The sequence below is a fragment of the Rattus norvegicus genome, chromosome 3, assembly GCF_036323735.1.
Source record: "Rattus norvegicus strain BN/NHsdMcwi chromosome 3, GRCr8, whole genome shotgun sequence".
Lineage (NCBI taxonomy): Eukaryota > Metazoa > Chordata > Mammalia > Rodentia > Muridae > Rattus > Rattus norvegicus.
Window position 1 is genome coordinate 70,572,404 of NC_086021.1, and position 17,545 is coordinate 70,589,948.

At 38.8% G+C, this 17,545-nt stretch overlaps 1 protein-coding gene across 9 annotated transcripts in view; it reads right to left on the reverse strand.

Moving 5' to 3' along the window:
- Nucleotides 1-17,545, reverse strand: part of Scn3a (sodium voltage-gated channel alpha subunit 3) — a 111,703-nt gene that overhangs the window by 17,908 nt on the left and 76,250 nt on the right. For 8 of the 9 annotated variants that reach the window (XM_017591972.3, XM_008761920.4, XM_008761918.4 and 5 more), the window contains 3 exons: nucleotides 8,448-8,568; nucleotides 7,117-7,271; nucleotides 6,260-6,433 (listed from right to left, as the gene is read on the reverse strand). In XM_017591972.3, the coding sequence (XP_017447461.1) occupies nucleotides 6,260-6,433; nucleotides 7,117-7,271; nucleotides 8,448-8,568 (450 nt within the window). Of the gene's footprint in view, nucleotides 1-6,259; nucleotides 6,434-7,116; nucleotides 7,272-8,447; nucleotides 8,569-11,974; nucleotides 15,059-17,545 lie in introns of those variants that run through there. The other variant, XM_039105648.2, reaches the window with a different exon arrangement.

Sequence of the window (17,545 nt, forward strand, 5' to 3'; positions counted from 1 at the left end):
TAAAAAAAATATAGCTTTTTCTTCTCTTCTCTTCTCTTCTCTTCTCTTCTCTTCTCTTCTCTTCTCTTCTCTTCTCTTCTTCCTTTTCCCTTTCTTAGATGCTGGTCAAAAATCAAGGCATGCTTTCCCTGGCATTCAGGGCAATCTCTTTGTTTTTGCAAAGTCTTCCCCATGTCCCTTATATCACATGGCTTCTTACAAATGGCATGGCGTTCTCTTGTCCTCTTCTTTTATCTCCTTGTCCTGAGAAGGTGGCAGGACTTAGAGTTAGTTGCCTGCCATATTCTATTATTCTGAGACAGCAAGAGATTTGTCCTTGAGCATTATTTTAAGTTTTTCTTTTAGTTTTTTATTATCATTAATGAGACTGAAAAAGGTTCCTCAGTTTATCCTGTGACAATTAGGATTAATAAAAATAACAATAATTTTCAAAAGCTAGCTGAGTTCTTACCAAAGATTGATGGAACTGTAGAATCTCAGAGCTGAATTAGAGCAAAAGAGCACAAGGCATTGAAGAAGGGATTGTGGGTTCCAGGGACCATCTAGAAGCCTGGAACCCCACTAACCTCACTGTTCTTTGTATCATTATAATAAATCCTTCATGTTATTAGCCTTGCAAAGCTATCTATTCTCTCCATTCATATTATGTTATCAGAAAACATGTAAGAGCAGAAATAGGATGTTGTGTGGTATGGTGCTTTCTCTTCTGGGTACAGCATGGCACTGTTGGACTCCAGCCCAGGTAACCATGGCGATAGTGGACAAGTCTAAGGAAATGGTAGTGACACTCCCCAGGAAGAAGAAAAAGTGAGGATCAGACTCTCACCTGAGATTCCAAATACTGTTTCTCTGTTTCTTCCCTCAGCTGGAAGGGATTTGGTGGTTATGGGAAAAGCAAAAGATTAATTTCAATTGGACTACGCCACACAATTTCCAAGATGTCACCACCCATGAAGGGTGGGACTTTGCTGTGGTGTCTGTGTGCCTACTTAAAGCCACTCACCTCCAATAAACTCAGTAGTACTAAGTTGGGCTTTCAGCCTTCAGGGCCCCAGAAGGAAGGTGAAATGTGTCTGTGTCTCCCTCAAAAAATTTAAGGCACAAAGGAGTAACATTTTTGTGGGAAATTCCCAACACATTCCTAGAATTCCATGTCTTCTCCTTGCTTTAACTGATACCTCTTTCCCATTACAGTTTGTCTAAAGGAGCTGTCCAAATCTGTGACTTCTCCCTCTGACTGAATGTGAGGCCTCATTGCTGAACGGTGCTGAGCTAATTTAGCTCAGCCCCAGTCTTGCTTTACCCACAATCCCTTCTTCAATGCCTTTCCATTCAATCCCTTCAAATACCCACAATCCCTTCTTCAATGCCTTTCCATTCAATCCCTTCAAATACCCACAATCCCTTCTTAAGTGTGCACTGTGTCCTATAGTAAATTGTCTTGCCATTCTTTGATTGTTTGCTCGTTTCATTACTGGTGGCTTGAACTGGGAAACACTGGGTGGAAGTCTCAGTTTGCTCTCTGAACTTGAGAGCATTCCTGAGTACACACATGTGTGCGCACGTGCAAACACACACACACACACACACACACACACACACACACACACACCGCTCACCACCAGTAACAATGGGGATCTATAGTGCAGGACATTTGAAATTATTTGCTTCTTTACTCTTAGGCTTTTATAGCATATGTGTTGGTCTTGATTAGAAAAATCCCAAGGCTCTGAAGTTATGGAAACACAAGTATCCTGGTCATTGCAGTTTTGTTTTTGGTAGTGAGAAGATGACCTAAAAGCTCATCTCAGGGTAAAGGGTAAGTCCAGTGTGGTAGACACATCACTGGAGAGTACTATGTGATACTTACAAGTCATGGCTTACACAGATATTTTCCATAAACATTCTAAACACTATTTTTGTTTGTTTAAAAAAATGCATATTTTGAAACATGTGGTTCCTCCGTATTTACTTCTTTGATCCTTTAAGGTGATTACAACAAAATCACACTGCATGTTATTTATGCTAAAAAAACCAATCACAGTGTCTTTGTTAATGGATATATCATCTTTAATCAAGTGTGAGCCCGAATTTGAAGTGTTGATTTGACTGTGAAAATGATTACGTCTGTTTATGATGTCTATAATTACAAGTGATGAGGATCAGTTTGCTAATGGATGGTGCTATGCTTGTATTAAAAACTCACAAGGACCATACGGATTCTGGTTGTCTTCAAGAAATGTCAAGTCAATATTAATTAGGTTATGCGTTTAATCTACCAGCATTGGTAAAAAATGGTTTCTCTAGTTCTGGGAATATTACAGCATAGTATGCAATTTATGAGGATGATATGTTTTGATAATAAAAAGTTACGCAAAGGGAAAAGGTGATCTGTCTAGTACAATCTTGCTGTAGACAGAGACATAGAGAAGGATGGCCTTCTTGATTCTAAGTGGAAGCATCATGTTTGCGGGGACTTCTTCATCTCCATTCCTTACTCGTTCCTTTCATTCAGAGCTTTATCCCATCACCTCCATGTGATACCCACATCACCACTGACCTCTGCTCTCTGTACCCAAGTCTCTCTTTTGTGCTTACACTTCTAAATCCAACTGAAACCGTAGGGTGGAAAACGCCTTCTTTTGAAAAATCTCTATGCACGTTCTGTCTATTCTGGGATTTTGTTTATGTATTTGTCAGTGGTGTTTTCTTTTGCCCACCTTCTTAATGTTAAAGTCCAGACTTTCCTTCTGCAGACTTTACTTCTGGGCTCCTTCATTAATTTTTATTCTCCGCCTAGGAGTTAAAGCATGTTTGCAGGTTCAAAAAGCCCGATAACCCCTAAATTCACTCATGGAGTTCTGGCTTCTGTCTTGAGCACGAGACTTGTATAAAACTCACCATCTACTCCTGACGTCCGATACGTACACCTCCTTCTCTCCTTCACCCACTGTGGCAAACTTGTTTTCTCACAGCGCACATCACAGCTGTGGTTCTGCCTGATGCTCTTGTGTTCAAGGTAGAAGAAAACCCATGTGCTGGGTCCACTCTTTCTTCATTCCGTATGCACTGCTCATCAGGAAATCCTAGCCTTGGTCTGAGCCAAAATCTCCTTCACTGGATGACTAAAACAACTTCCTCATCCATCTCCCCACTTCCATGATTTACCTTCCTTCCTCCAAATGTCGTCACTTAAGCACGTTAGTTACACCTCGCATGGCTTGACTCCCCAAGTCTTCCTTTCATTCTGTATCACTTGCAGCATGTTCTGCATATATAATTACAGTGTCTGGTGATGTCTTGGCCCATTTCGGACTCCGTCTCCATCTTTCCCCCTGTGTTTCATCCTAGGCTAGCAGAGCAATTTTCTTCCTTGTTTATTGCATTTCTACTTCTCATCCTCATGTTAGAGCCAAGTGTGAGAGCCACAGGACTCTTTCTCTCTTCCCTCCATTCTCTCAATGGAGGCTGTGCACCTCTGAGCACCTCTTCAGGACACCTACTGGACAACAGCTGACAGTGACTTCCTGCCCCCAACCCAGAGTCACATCCTGTCCTATGACTCTTTGTTATTGCACAGCGGTGATCCTACATTTAGATTTAGTGGTTTTAATAATTGAAGCTGATTTGGCGACTTCTTCCCATCTGTTGGAGTATAGTCTCTGCAGGATGCTTGCCTATCCCCCACCCATCTCCTTGGTCTGTAGTAGTCTGAGTCTGAAAACAGTAAGGTTTCCAAATAGATTTGCTGAGTAAATGGATTCATTTTAGGAGGGTAAAAAGACCACCATGTTTACATTTTGTTGGATTTGAAGAAAAGCAACATTTTAAAAAACATAGCTACGTGCCTCACATATATGATTGCATTTTTCAAAGATAAATATTCCTTGTTGCAAGTCTGACCTTTCTGTGGCAGTTTGGGACAGGATCAGTGATGTGTTTATAAGAAGATAAAGGGATGGGGGATATGTTCTATGGAGTTGTAGTCAGGTATTGGGGAATGGGGGTACCTCAGCAGGCACCCCTTCCCCCTGAGGGACCAGTCACTCGATGGTATAGTATAGAATAGAGTTTATTCAGGGCATGGGGAGGGGAGTCAAGAGGGTAGTAGAGGCAGAGGAAGGCTGGGAGAGATGGGGGGGGAGAGAGAGAAGAGGAGAGGAGAGATAGAGGAGTAGAGGCCAGCCAAGAGCACATGGAGTGGGTGAGGAAGGGAATGGGGAGAGAACAGGAACAGCAACCCCTTTTATAGTGAGTCAGGCACACCTGGCTGTTGCCAGGTAACTGTGGGACAGTGCATACCTGGCTGTTGGTGGGGCAGAGCTTAGACAAAATGCTAACAGTCAGCAATGTGCTTCTGAGGTATTTTATTTAGGTTGCGGAGAAATGGCTCAGAGGTTAAGAGCAGTGACTACTTTTCCAGAGGAGCTGGGTTTGATGCCCAGCACCCACATGGCAGCCTATAACCATCTCTAACTCTAGTTTCAGTGGATCTGATTTCTTTTTCTGGACTGTGTGGATACCTGGCACATATGTGGCACACAGACATAGATGCCACCAATGTACCCTCACACATAAAAATGAAAATAATGGGAAATAAGAGAATAACTTTTGTACTTTGAAAAATGATATTAATTTGGTATATATTGTAATTTAACTCAGTCAGTCCAGTTCTTTGAAGTTAAGCTGTTATCATCTGTTGACATGAATTTATATATTTCAGATCTTATTTGGAGTCAGAAGATAAAAATCTAATATAAAACAACTTGCCTAGAAGTAGAAGGGTTTCATTAATCAGTACAGCAATATTTTTACTCACTGAAAGACAAAATATTTTGGCATAATTGACTTGCTCCTTTAAAATTATTTGACAGAAGACATGAAAATATCTATATTATATAGTTTAAGTATAATATGCTGTATGAATTATAGTATGTAAAATAATATATATGTAAAACCCTGTAGATTACCTCATTAGTAAATTGTTAGCATACATAACAAAAACAAAACATCAACAGTTAAATATGAACAGTGTCAACTTTGTGATTAGTAGTTATTTCAGGAAAATTATTTAAACTTCAGCTTCCTAATGTCTAGATTACAGTGAAGGTCATCTTTAAAGACCCATTCCAGCTCATAGTCACGAACATTAAACCTTCCTTTATGAAGAGCTTTTTCAGGACAACCTAAGATTAATCATTATTATTCATGAAAGACCAGCCACAAAGATTGGAAGTCGTTTATGGTGTATTAAATGAAACTTAGCAGACTTCTGGTGAACTTAGAGGGCTGAACACATTTTGGCTGTAGAACAATGAGTGGGTGTACATGAGAAGGACAGTAGTAGTTGAACAGACCCAGGCTTACTTTAAAAAATGCTAAAATGAATGGACGTGTTTATTCAGCAGTCACTGTTTCATACTCAAATGTTATGGCTAGAAATAGAGTGATTTTGACTGCCTTGAAGGCAGGGCATGGAGAGCCTTGTTTCATTCAGGATACTGTGTGGCCTTTTACAGGGAGACACCTCAGACTCCAGGGCACCAGATGGCTGTTCTTTTCCTAGTGTGTCTTTATTATTTATATTAAAAAGCTAAAATAGCCCCAAAGCCAAACAGATTCCATGTTATGAGGCTCCTCTTGACACTCCCCTCAGGTCAGTCAAAACAGACCTTTTCCTTACTCTTTGCAAGGTAAATATCTCACTAGCTATGGGGATTCCTAACTACCTACTGTAAAATAGAGAAGTACTTTATTGTCTCTGCAGATACGTGACTGAAGGAATACAGAAAACAAGTCAATTTGTTATTAGTTAGTAACAAGTAATTTAGTTGGGCCTTAAAGTGAAAATCTCACAATTCCTGGCCCCCAATCAATCCCGACTGAGTCTCCTGAAGACTTTTAAATGATCCGTTAATAAGCTGAATGCTTAGATCTTATCCATCTGCAAATAGGCTTGCTTACTTTACGTGTGGCAAAACCTCAATACCTGCCTGTGGTACAGAGAGGCCTCTGTGTGTTTTCTCTTACCACTTCGACCTTTGGGGCACTTCCTCTCTTCTTACACGAGAGCTAGGTCTCACTGTGGAGTTGGCTGCAGGCTTTGTTGACGTTGTCCGTTTTTGTTTGTTTTGTTTTAATTTCCACAGTTACATTAGCACGAATGAACCAAGGTTCTCGGCGCTCAGGTCTCAATCACAGACGTACATGGAAACTCATTCTAAAGAAGTAATTCCTAGGTATCAGCTCTGATACTCACATCAACGATCAGGAAGTCCAACCAGCACCAGGCATTGGTGAAATAGGTTTGAAATCCATAGGCCACCCATTTGAGGAGCATCTCCAGGATGAAGATGTACGTGAAGACCTTGTCTGCATACTCCAGCATGGTCTTGATCGTCTTTCGTTGCTCAATGTATATATCCTCAAAGGCCTGTGAATCAAGGAAACTTTACTTACTTTAATGGCTTCCCAAAACATTTATGAATATTTCTAGTCTAAGAACCAACCTACTTAAATCACTCAAATATTTTCTATCAGGCTGAAGCTAAAGACCAAAGCTAGCTGAGGGAATATTGGCACAGGACTGTTGACATCTATATTGATTTTATATGTGCTGACATCTTTACGTCTCCCCGAAAAGTATCTACGTCAATCACTACCAAAAGGCATGCTTCCACTCATGGAAGATGAACTAAAGACATCCAGTTCATAAGAGCTAGAACCGGCTCCTTCCAACAGTATCTTCTGTGATTCCATCTCTTATTTTCAAAGAATAAGTTCACGGTATTTAAAGAAAGCAAGATCCACAGATAATCCGGAAACGCAATTATTAAGGTAGACCGGGTGACATTTGACAGGCATGCTAGCACAGCCAGAGGAATGTCTGCAGATGGCTTGTCAAGTGAGGAAAACACCTGGTGGGCAATCAGTCACCAGACGTGAAATTCAGCCTGTTCCTGACTTGCTTTGAACAAAAATTTGCAGAGTTCTCAGCTCTGCACGGCACAGATACACCTATTCTTTTGATTTCTAAACTGAGTGGGCACTCCTAGTGTCACCAGAGAGTTGGCTTCTTCGGCAGAACTTGGTTCATGCCAGGACACAATCACTTACCAAAGCGCCACTACTGAGGAGAATCATGAACACAATGAACGTTTCAAACCAGTTGTGCTCCACAATGCTGTAGCATGTCTTCCTAAGATTCCACCATATTTTTCCTTTACCTTCTTCTGTACTTACTTGACAGAAGGGGAATTTTTTAATGCACCCTAAAAGGCAATATTAATAAAATAAATTAGGAAAAATAGACTTTGAACAGTAATATGAAGAGAAATAACATTTTTCCTTCTTCCTTACCCTAACCCCAGTTCATGTCATAGTTAACTGGCTGCTTTACTGCCCAGTTTTGTTGCAATACTCTCCTATATAATGAGTCCCACTTAAACTTATAGATTTAGCATATAATGAGTCCCACTTAAACTTACAGATTTAGCATCGATGGAATTTCCATACATTTGCTTGAGTTAAAAAAATGGCTTATTTTTTTTCAATGCAAGTTAAAATCTCTCTGCCTTGAGGACACTAAGGAAAATAAAGTCCCTTTTCATCTCACTGGTTTGGGAGCAAAGACAGATATGTAAGTTGTTTACTCATCTTCCCATGTGACCCTGGGTACTCTCTCCCTTCTTTTCAAGCATAGAAAACCCCACTGTCTCCCTAGGTGTCAGCCACTGTCAGTTTTCTCAAGCTAATTTCTATTCAGCCTTGCTTCTTTTCTTAGTCACACCTATGACTCATTTTGCAGTCCCTGCCTCTTATTCTGCTCTCTTCCCCTCTGCCTCCTAGACGTCATATGACTTCCAATTTCTGTCTAATCTGTTGCTCTCTCCCAGCTACTACCTGTCACATCGAATCCAACCGCAATGAACCAATAAATCTTTATTGATTTCTGTGCAAGATGAGTTGGTCACTGGGAGAATCACATGGCGGCATGCCAACACTCTACAGCACAGCGCCATTTCCAAACAGCTCTGGCTAGAGCACACATTAGACAAAATTGCAACTGGGAAGAGTGGGTATAATTGCTATAGCTTGTATAAGTCCAGTTATCTCACTCCTCATGCATTTTGAAGGAACTGCCACGTCCATGATGTGACAGTCCATTATGCTGTGCATCTCAAATGATACTACATTCTGGATGATACGGACAACAAGAGCAAAAGGAAGAAACAGCAAAAAGAACGTGTGTGTTTAGCACACTTTCTCATTTGTCCAGACACAGCCTCGGCTGTAGTCTAATCTGGAAATTTTAAGATCTGAGGCTGGACGAAATGGGGAAAACAAAATAAACATGCCCTCCCCATTTTTTTTTTTACATCTCTTTTAAACGAGGCTTATTCAGGTTCTGTAGGGATGGAGATTTCAATAAGTTAGAGTTTCTTTACCTTCAGTAAAACAAGCTTCTGGCTTAAGGTCCTCCTCAGGTTCAATTTCTGCTTGTTCACCTTCTCGGGGTGGAGCAACATCAACTGTGCTTCCTTCAGAAGAGCTGGTTGCATTTAATTTCTGGAAACAAAGCCCATGTCAAAGACGTGAATCTCTCCCCCTTTCCTCAAGTGACCGGGAAACACTCTGTCATGTGTGGGAAAACGTGGGAGAATGGCACTAAAAGTGACGCCTTTGATTCTAGAGAGGATGATATACTAGTAACACGGGCAAGGTCTACTCTTCAGCCAGAAAGGACAGTGGTTAGTGTGGATGCTTGGAAAGACAGACAAACGTGCTTTAGCATCTTCATTTGTACATGAATGCCATGTGCAAACAACTATGCCACATCAAAAAGGGTTGAGGAAAGTTCAGGATGCTCTCATCTAACTAATTATTATTTTAATTAAATGCATCAAATCAGATCATGACTTCCACCTCTTCAGATGGAATTTTTCCATAGGGCAAAGAACACCGTCAGTTGCTTCTAAGTGCTGTCCACGTTTCTGTAATTTTAGCAAGGCAGGGCTACAGGTTAACATCAATCACACTCATTATGTCTCAGCTTTGAGCTATATCTTTCTCTAGCTTACATAATTTTCTCCTTACTTTACTAGCAGAAAATGATGGATCACCTCCCCTCATTCCTTTTTGAACATCATAAATAAATTCAACACTTGCAAAGAATTCTAAATGAAATGGAAATTTCTCCATAAATGACATTGTCTGGAATCTTTATTAGGAGCTCATTCTGAATGCAGCGTATGATCAGGCTGCAAATCTTTCCTTTAAATAAATCATTGTGACACAGTATGCGGCAAGAATAGCCACCTTAATGTTGCCAGAATAAATATCTAATACAATTTCTGGCATCATGTGGGAAGACATCATGGGTGAGCAGTGTTTTATGGAAACCGAGGGAAAGACATGACATATAACAAGGCTTACTCTTTTATGATGCAAGAATAGCTCATGGACAAACCAATGGCTTCAGAGCTCCATTAATTTCAGCAGCCAAGTGTTTGGGTCACACTGTTCTAGCCGTTGTAAAGAGTAGATGCGCTATTCTAAAAAGACCTAAATGGTTCCCCAAACAGAAGTTCTATTGGGAGAAATATGGCTCATAATTGCTGACTTATCTTAAATCTCAATGCCGGTAGGGCTTTAATATTTTTGAAATGTGAACTAAAACTGAAGAGTAATTTTAGGATAGGGCTTGCTTCCTGCATTGTTATTTGAGTTAAGCCTGGCAAGCTAAGTATATAATAAAATAGTTATTTATTAATATATGTTTAATATTTCATCCCTCCTAGTGAGGAGAATGCTGGAGAGGGGAGCCATTTTATCATTTTGAGCTGATGCGTCTTAGGACGGTCATACAATATGAATTTAAACCTCAAATCCCTTTACTTTGGGAAATGTAGAAAAGCTGAGACAGAGTTTCTTCTCCCAAGCTTTTGGGTTCTTTCAGCCAGGATATTTTTATTCTTAAAAAAAAAAAAAGCCTGGGAAAGCTGTGACTGAGTATAGTTGTAGCAGCTTCTGTGGTAACCCAGGGCATACTGGGTAATTGCTACCAGCACTCAACTTCACCAGTGGCTGAGTCTATGGGTTTTGATGAGTGGACACTGCATAAATAGCACTGATAAGAAACAGAAGTATTCAGAGATTAGTCATAAAGAAAAAGGTTCATGTTCATCTTCATCTTCTTGGCCTGCTATGCTCAACTATGTCTTCTGGGCGTGGTCATGATCTACCTTCTCCATGAGTTCTGCTTCATATGATTGCCTCAGGTCCATTTAGCTCACTATACTTGTTGCTTTGGCCAAATATGCTCTTTATACACGTGCATGCATGTTTATGTATTGAAGAGTGAACACATACACATGTATGTGTATGCAAACATATGCTTACACATACATGCCAAGTGCACAGTACACGTACACATTATGTATTAAAACATCAACTATAAAATGAGATATGGAATAGACATTAGATCTTTATTGTTTTCATGAAGAGGGAATAGATGATTGTATTTTTATGTGACTCTTATAGAGAGAATTACATTTAGATCATTTCATCTCTACTTTTTGATAAATTATAAGAATGCATCAATTTGAATAAAATCTAGCAACATTAGAAAATGTTTTTAATGAATAATAAAGAATTTAATGTTAGAAGCATACAGTTCCAAATGTTTTCCTATAATACCAGACATTCCATATAGAAATTCGAGGGGAGAATGTTATTAGCATCATATAAAAATACGTGTATATATGCTTTCTCATATGAATATTTTTAGAAAATATACTTACCCTTTACTTCTCCTTAACCAAAGGTATTATGTTTAATTTTCAATCAAATTTATCTTTTAAATGCTTACTTGTGTCTTATACTTAAATATAAATACTTACTAATGCATCATGCTTCATAGTACAATTAATACTAGCTACTAACCTGGATGACTAATGCCCAGTGTGAACCACTGGATATAATTTTGCTATTGTGTTGCCTTATGATGATAAATGTAGGACTATAGGTAACAGGTTTGGGCAACATTATATCCATTTCTAATTGCCTCTGGAGATAATGCATATATACCTTAAATAAAGAGGAAACTGTTCTGTTTTCCCCTTTCTATCTGCCCAGGGCTCTGGCATTCAGCATGTCTTAGCAGTAGGTAGGGGAAAGACTTTGTCTTCTTCCTACTCCTGTCTAATGAGCAGAACCTGCTTATGTGGAGATCTACTTTGTAGCCATCCAAGAGGTTTCCTGGTTGTTAAGCATTTTAAGCTTCAGCCCTGGGAAGCTTCCCAAAGAATGTTCAGAGTCACTCTTATAAGTCCTTAGGACCTTCATGAACCAAAACTGAAAGATAGTATACTAGCTTCTGTCTCATAAGTGTTTTACAGGAGGCTTCTCCTCTCCAAGGGTTTAGAGCGAGCTTCCATAAGTCAGAGCTCTAGTCCTACTGAGGTCTCTTCGGTGAGCAAGGCCAGAACACTGTTTGAAACCCTCAGGTCATATTTTGGTTAAAGGAAAGTGTGAATAATTTATTCTATGAAAATTTGAAAATCTTGTTAAACTATGGGAAGACATCAAAGGTAGCAATTTTACTTACATTAGTAAATGAAACCATGAGTTGAGCTCAGATTAAGTGACATTAACTGCCCAATATACTACCTGGTGTTCTTGAGTCACTGGATACATGAAGAGATTCATATCTGCATTTTAAAATCACTATTTTACTTTCTAGAAAAATAAGCACTTATACTCTAGACATTGGTATAAGAACAATTTATACTAATTCTATATGTTGTTATAATATAAATAACTACATGCTAAACATTAGAAAATCCATACTCTAGCAGAGGGTAAAATTCTTATCACTATGCCAAAATGATTACCAGATTGATCGAAAAGCATATGACTTATTTAAAAGCAGTGGCTGATGATAAATACAAAGGAAAAAAAACTTACTTTCATTTATATTGCCAGAGTTGTGATACTACAATGATATCAAAAGAGCAAAGAAACCAGAAATGAAATTTACCATATTAAATTACATAAATACACTAAGTTCCGAGAAAGTTAGAACAAACAAACATATCTGGGAATATAGGCATAACCGCTGAAGGCTTCCAGATAAGACCACATAGTACAAGTTCAGTCTTGGTCCCTTGTACTATTTTCTCCTTAACCTGTCCAATATTACATGGCCCTTAAAAGTTAGAGACTTCCATCCCTTGTAGAGACTGCTGAATCTACAGAAGGATGATGGCTTATGCTCTATGGATGCACGCCGGAAGCAGGATTTAAGATGCAACATTCTCCAGGCCGAACTCAGCCATAGAAAACATGCCTGGCTACAGCAGAAGCCTGGCGCAATGCTGTGGAAGCGCTTGCTGATCCAAGAACCATGCTCTCAAACATGGTACCTGATTACGATGCTTTCAAGGTCAACTACAACTACCACTCACTCAGAGGAATGGCTTATCACCACAGAGGAATGACAGAATTAGCAACCAAACAGGCCACGAGGACATTCCCCCCAGATCACGTGACCTTATAGAGAACGTCCTCTCTAGAGGAAGAGCGTGAAGAATAGCGCTCTTGGTATTTTGTCCAATTAAATAATAAAATTTAACTTTCAGAGGTAGAAGAGAATGTTAGCAACTGGCCTACTTCCACTGAAATGCGCTCACATTTCATTCATTATTTTTTTTTTCAATCAGCGCTCACATTTTTTTTTTGACTCTTACAAACTGCTATATGGTTCAAGAGACAAAGTAAAAGATTCAGCCATTACAGATTGCCTCAAAAATCGAGACATTACTCTCAAGGAATCCTCGATTTTATCATACAGGTAGACAAAGAAAGTCTTTTGAGGACCTCGGTCTGACAACTTGGATATGAAAATTCATATCCTGCTTTAAAACATTTTGGGTGAACAACAAGTAGCCATCTACTGGGGCCATTTGTTGCTTGTCCAAGGCAAAAAGACGTGACTAAAGCCAATAACGTTCTTTTCAACCACTTACTGAGTGGTTAAAAAATATAAACTGCCACCATCTGGCTCCTCCTTGACATATGTTAAATGTATAATACCCTGAGTGCTCCTTTTATGTAAAAATAGCCATGTTCATAAAAGCATGGTATGGAAAATGGAAGGTAATTATGTCGTAGTTGAAGAGTGAGGCAAAGGGCATTAGGAAAGCAGGAGAGAAAGGCCACTTATCTTGAGAAGGGAGACAAACATTTCCATCAAAACCAGACTTAATGGGGGTTTTCTCTGCAGAAGAACACCGAAACAGTTCTCTACAGGTTGAGATGGGTCAGAGTGGCTATTTACATACCATCTCTGCCTCCTGAAAAGTTATTTGAAAGACACAGTCGAGAAATCAAAAGCTAAAGTCACTTCCCCATCCTTCATCAGAGTCCGAAAAAAACACAGTCCTTTTTCTAGTCAGTTGTGGGCTTAAGAACTCAGTCAAACACCTACTGTTTAAAACTTCCACAAAAGCTCCAGAAACGAGTTCCCCTGAGAGGAACATGATGAGACCTACAACTATCCAACACTATTTCATTCTATTCAGCTAAATCAACAGCAAGAGTATTTTTTCCGCCTTTCACTAAAAAGTATTTTTGAGTTGGTTGAACTCAACAATTAAGTCTCAATGCTCCTACAGAAGAATGCATGTATCAATAAAACTCACAGACAAATCTAAATTAAAAGTAGATTTTAGTCCAGCAAATATCCAACATGTAGCAATGTTTGATTTCTGGTTAATTTCCCCCCTAAACCTTGCACTTTGAAATCAGTAAGTAATGACACCAACAGCAGACAATTAAGTCCATAGAGTCACAACTCAGCTAAGACAGACTACCACAGCACTTGCAGAAGATGACTCTACTCCTCATAAAACTATAGCCAACCGTCAGAACCAGAAAATGTTCCAAGTGCCATTTTTGCATACTCAGTCTGAGGTAGAACATTTAGGGGAGAAATTAATGCACAGAGGGAAATACCAAGTCAAATACTTAAAATCAAACGAAACTCCCAAACAAGTACTTTAGAGCAATGATTTGGTGACATGTGTGTCCCATGTCGCATGCTTACAGCATGGAGTCTCACTTTGGACTACTTTATGATGATCACTGTGTTTTTTCAGGCGCTTGACTGAAAATTTTCCAAACTCTTCAAAGTCCAAGACACCTAGTGCCCAAACGCATATTCAGACTAATACCTGGCTTCTTTAAGATCTCAAGATTCTCCTATTGTTTTTTACAGAGCCTTTCTGAATGCATGAAAGCATATATTTCCATATGGAGCACAGGAATTGGTTCAGTTGAAAGTGATATTCATTGATCTGAATATAATGACTTGAAAATGGCAGTACTTACAGACCTACAAACACATGCATGCACGCACACACACATGAACACATCCTCTCTCTCTTTGTCTCTGTCTGTCTGTCTGTCTGTCTGTCTCTCTCTCTCTCTCTCTCTCTCTCTCTCTCTCACACACACACACACACACACAGGTACACACACACAAACCCCTTGAGGCTTATTTTGGTGGCACAGTTTACATATAAGGGCTGAATCATCAATAACAACAAAAAAAAAGCTATGATCTTATTTTAATGAAATAAAAACAAATTAAAAATATGCATGCTCGCTTAAGTCTTTGATTATATCCAATTGTAAGCATTTCTAGTATGTTTAAAATTGATATTGTGGTAAATCTTATCGGGCATGCAATTTTTGAGACCTAAAAGACTAACGTGGAAAGCCCATCAGAAGAATCAAATATGGTGTTGGGACTGCCCGTCTCGCCTGACCATGCCGTGATGTATCACACACTTCAGCAGAGAGCAGCTGGGCCAGCCTCGCACTTCCTTGCCACGGCAGGGGAAGGAATATAGCTGCGGAACATGCAGGCCAGTCAAAATTCATCTAGGAAGTGACAACTTGCATGGGTAACCTGGGTAAAAGTGGTGGCTCGAGCCTCTGGCTGCTTAAAAAACACCAGAGCGGCTTTCTTGATGGCTCCAGCTTGGTCTCACCCCTGTGAGAAGTAAGAATGGTCACAAGTGAAGGTCATTGTAGGCTATTGCTAGACTGAATTTGGAAATCAGCTAAGAACATGGTCATTAAAAGCATTTATCCTAAATCTTCTCTTTTGGGAAGATAAGCCAGTAATCCTTTAAACACTAAATTAGAAAGATTTATAGTTATCATGATTATGTGAACATTAAAACCATAAAAAATAAAAAACCAGAACAGTGCATTAGAGATTGCTACACTATTTGCCGAATTTTGAGTTTTCTTAAATTAAAGAAAATAAGTATTTTGAAATTCATGCCTTCAATTTTTTTTCATACAAAGCTTTGAGTTCGTTTCCATATCAGCCTGTTTATATAAGTGGCATGTATATACACATGTAATTAACATATCTATAAGTACACATTGTATAATGCATAAAATACTAGAGTTTACACCTATACCCAGGGATTATCTCTGGCATAGTTATATTCAATTACAGAAATGGCAGAAATACTTGAGTAACTCAGGTTTTCAAATCATCCAAGCTGTTTGCTTCAGATGTTTAGAAATGGTTTTTAGTTTTAAGGATAAGTGTAATAAACTCTGTGTTACTTCTGTGTGCTCACTCTGTAAGCAAAACCAAAGGCTATCACATCCTCTCAAAAGTAGAACTCAATGTTTAGTTCAGTTGCGGTCAAGAAACTAGCAACAAAGACAAATCAAAATATCATGTGTGTGTGTGTGTGTGTGTGTGTGTGTGTGTGTGTGTGTGTGTGTGTGTGCGCGCGCGCATGCCTGTGCAGGGTGGTACATAGGTGAAGTATACTTAAGTGGGAGTTAGATAAACCAGTCCTGTACTGTTAGAGTATACCAATATACCAATATTCCCTATTATTTTTTTAAATTCTATGTTATGTGATGTCTCTGAGCATATATGAGAATTTTCCTATTGCTTTTATATAAGTTTTTGTGGTACCAACTTAAATATATCATCCACATAAAGTTTAATGTTGAATAAATGAAAAAAATGTATAAACAGAATGTATCAAGAAACTTACATAATAATGTTTTGATTGTTCTTTGAAAACTTAATGCTTTGAATTTTGATCCTATTCCTTCTCCTATCCCAGGTCCTCTCTCACCTCCCTACCACTAATCTTCATAACGATTTATATAGTGTTAAAATTTTCCTGGACTTACAGTGTGAACCATGCAATGCCTTTGGAATCAAGAGCACTGTCAGATCCCTTGTAACTGGAGTTACAGACAGATGATAACTATCATGTGGGTGGATGCTGGGAAACAAATGTAAGTTTTCTGCAAGAGCAGCAAGTGCTCTTAGTCTCTGAGGCATCTCATCAGAGTAAAGCATATTTAATATTGATTTTTTATGACCATTTCAAAAATTAATGAAGCATATATATGCTATGTATGTATATATTTATGTATATATGTATATGATATGTACATATGCTTATGTTTACTTTGGTGATGTTCCTACTAGCATTATATATTAAAAATGTAATTATCTTCTTTCTGTAACTGGATTTCATCTCTTCAAAATTAGGTTCAAAGGGTATAGAATTGTATAAATTACCCAATAATAAGTTTTTGTTGAGGAAACAAATGTTTTCCAGGAATTGATAATGAATGACAAATTACATCTTAATATTCCACGGTTATGATGGTTAAGCCATTAAAAAGAAATGTCTGTGGAGCTTAGGGAGGCTTTAAAATATATTAAGAGCAATTGTTTTCAGCAGAAACCAATGGAGGTACTTCTTCATAGGCCACTGTCATCAGTCTCTGTTACTAATGCAATAGAAGTTCCTTTGTTTTGGCTTTTCTGACTTTTCTTGACCTTACACTAGTCAGGCAATTCTGCCCTTAGGTTTACCCTATTTTTGCCTTATAATTATTTTTTGACCTCTCCTATTTTCAGGGAACCAAATAATTTTAAGTCTTGCATCATTTAGTCTACTTTTAGCTCTGACCTCTGACTCTGACCAACACTGTTACCTTCAACCCAACCATTCCTTGTTATCTACAAGGGATCAGTTCCAGGACTCTACAAGAATCCAAACCAACAGATGTACAAATTCTGTATATAAACTGGCCTTGTATTTGTAGTATATTCATTAACCTACACAATACTCTCATATCTAGATTACCTACAGTACAAGATACAATGTAAATAATTATTACCCTGCACTCTTTGAGGGAACAATGAGAGAACAGTATGTATCAGTAGACGTGTCTTCCTGTGATCTTTTTGATTAGAGTTTGACTGAACCCTGTTATTCAGATTCTAAGGGTGTGACGTGCAAAACTTAAATCCCGAGTCCAACTCTTCCCACACAAACCTGGGGACCTTTTGCAGAAGACCTTATCAGACAGCAGAATTGTCACTTTTCTCATCCCTCAGATTCTTGAGGTCTGTTAAATTGCCAATTCCTCTCAGTTCCTTCATTATTTTAGCCCAGAATTTCAACACCTTGCTGCTATAACA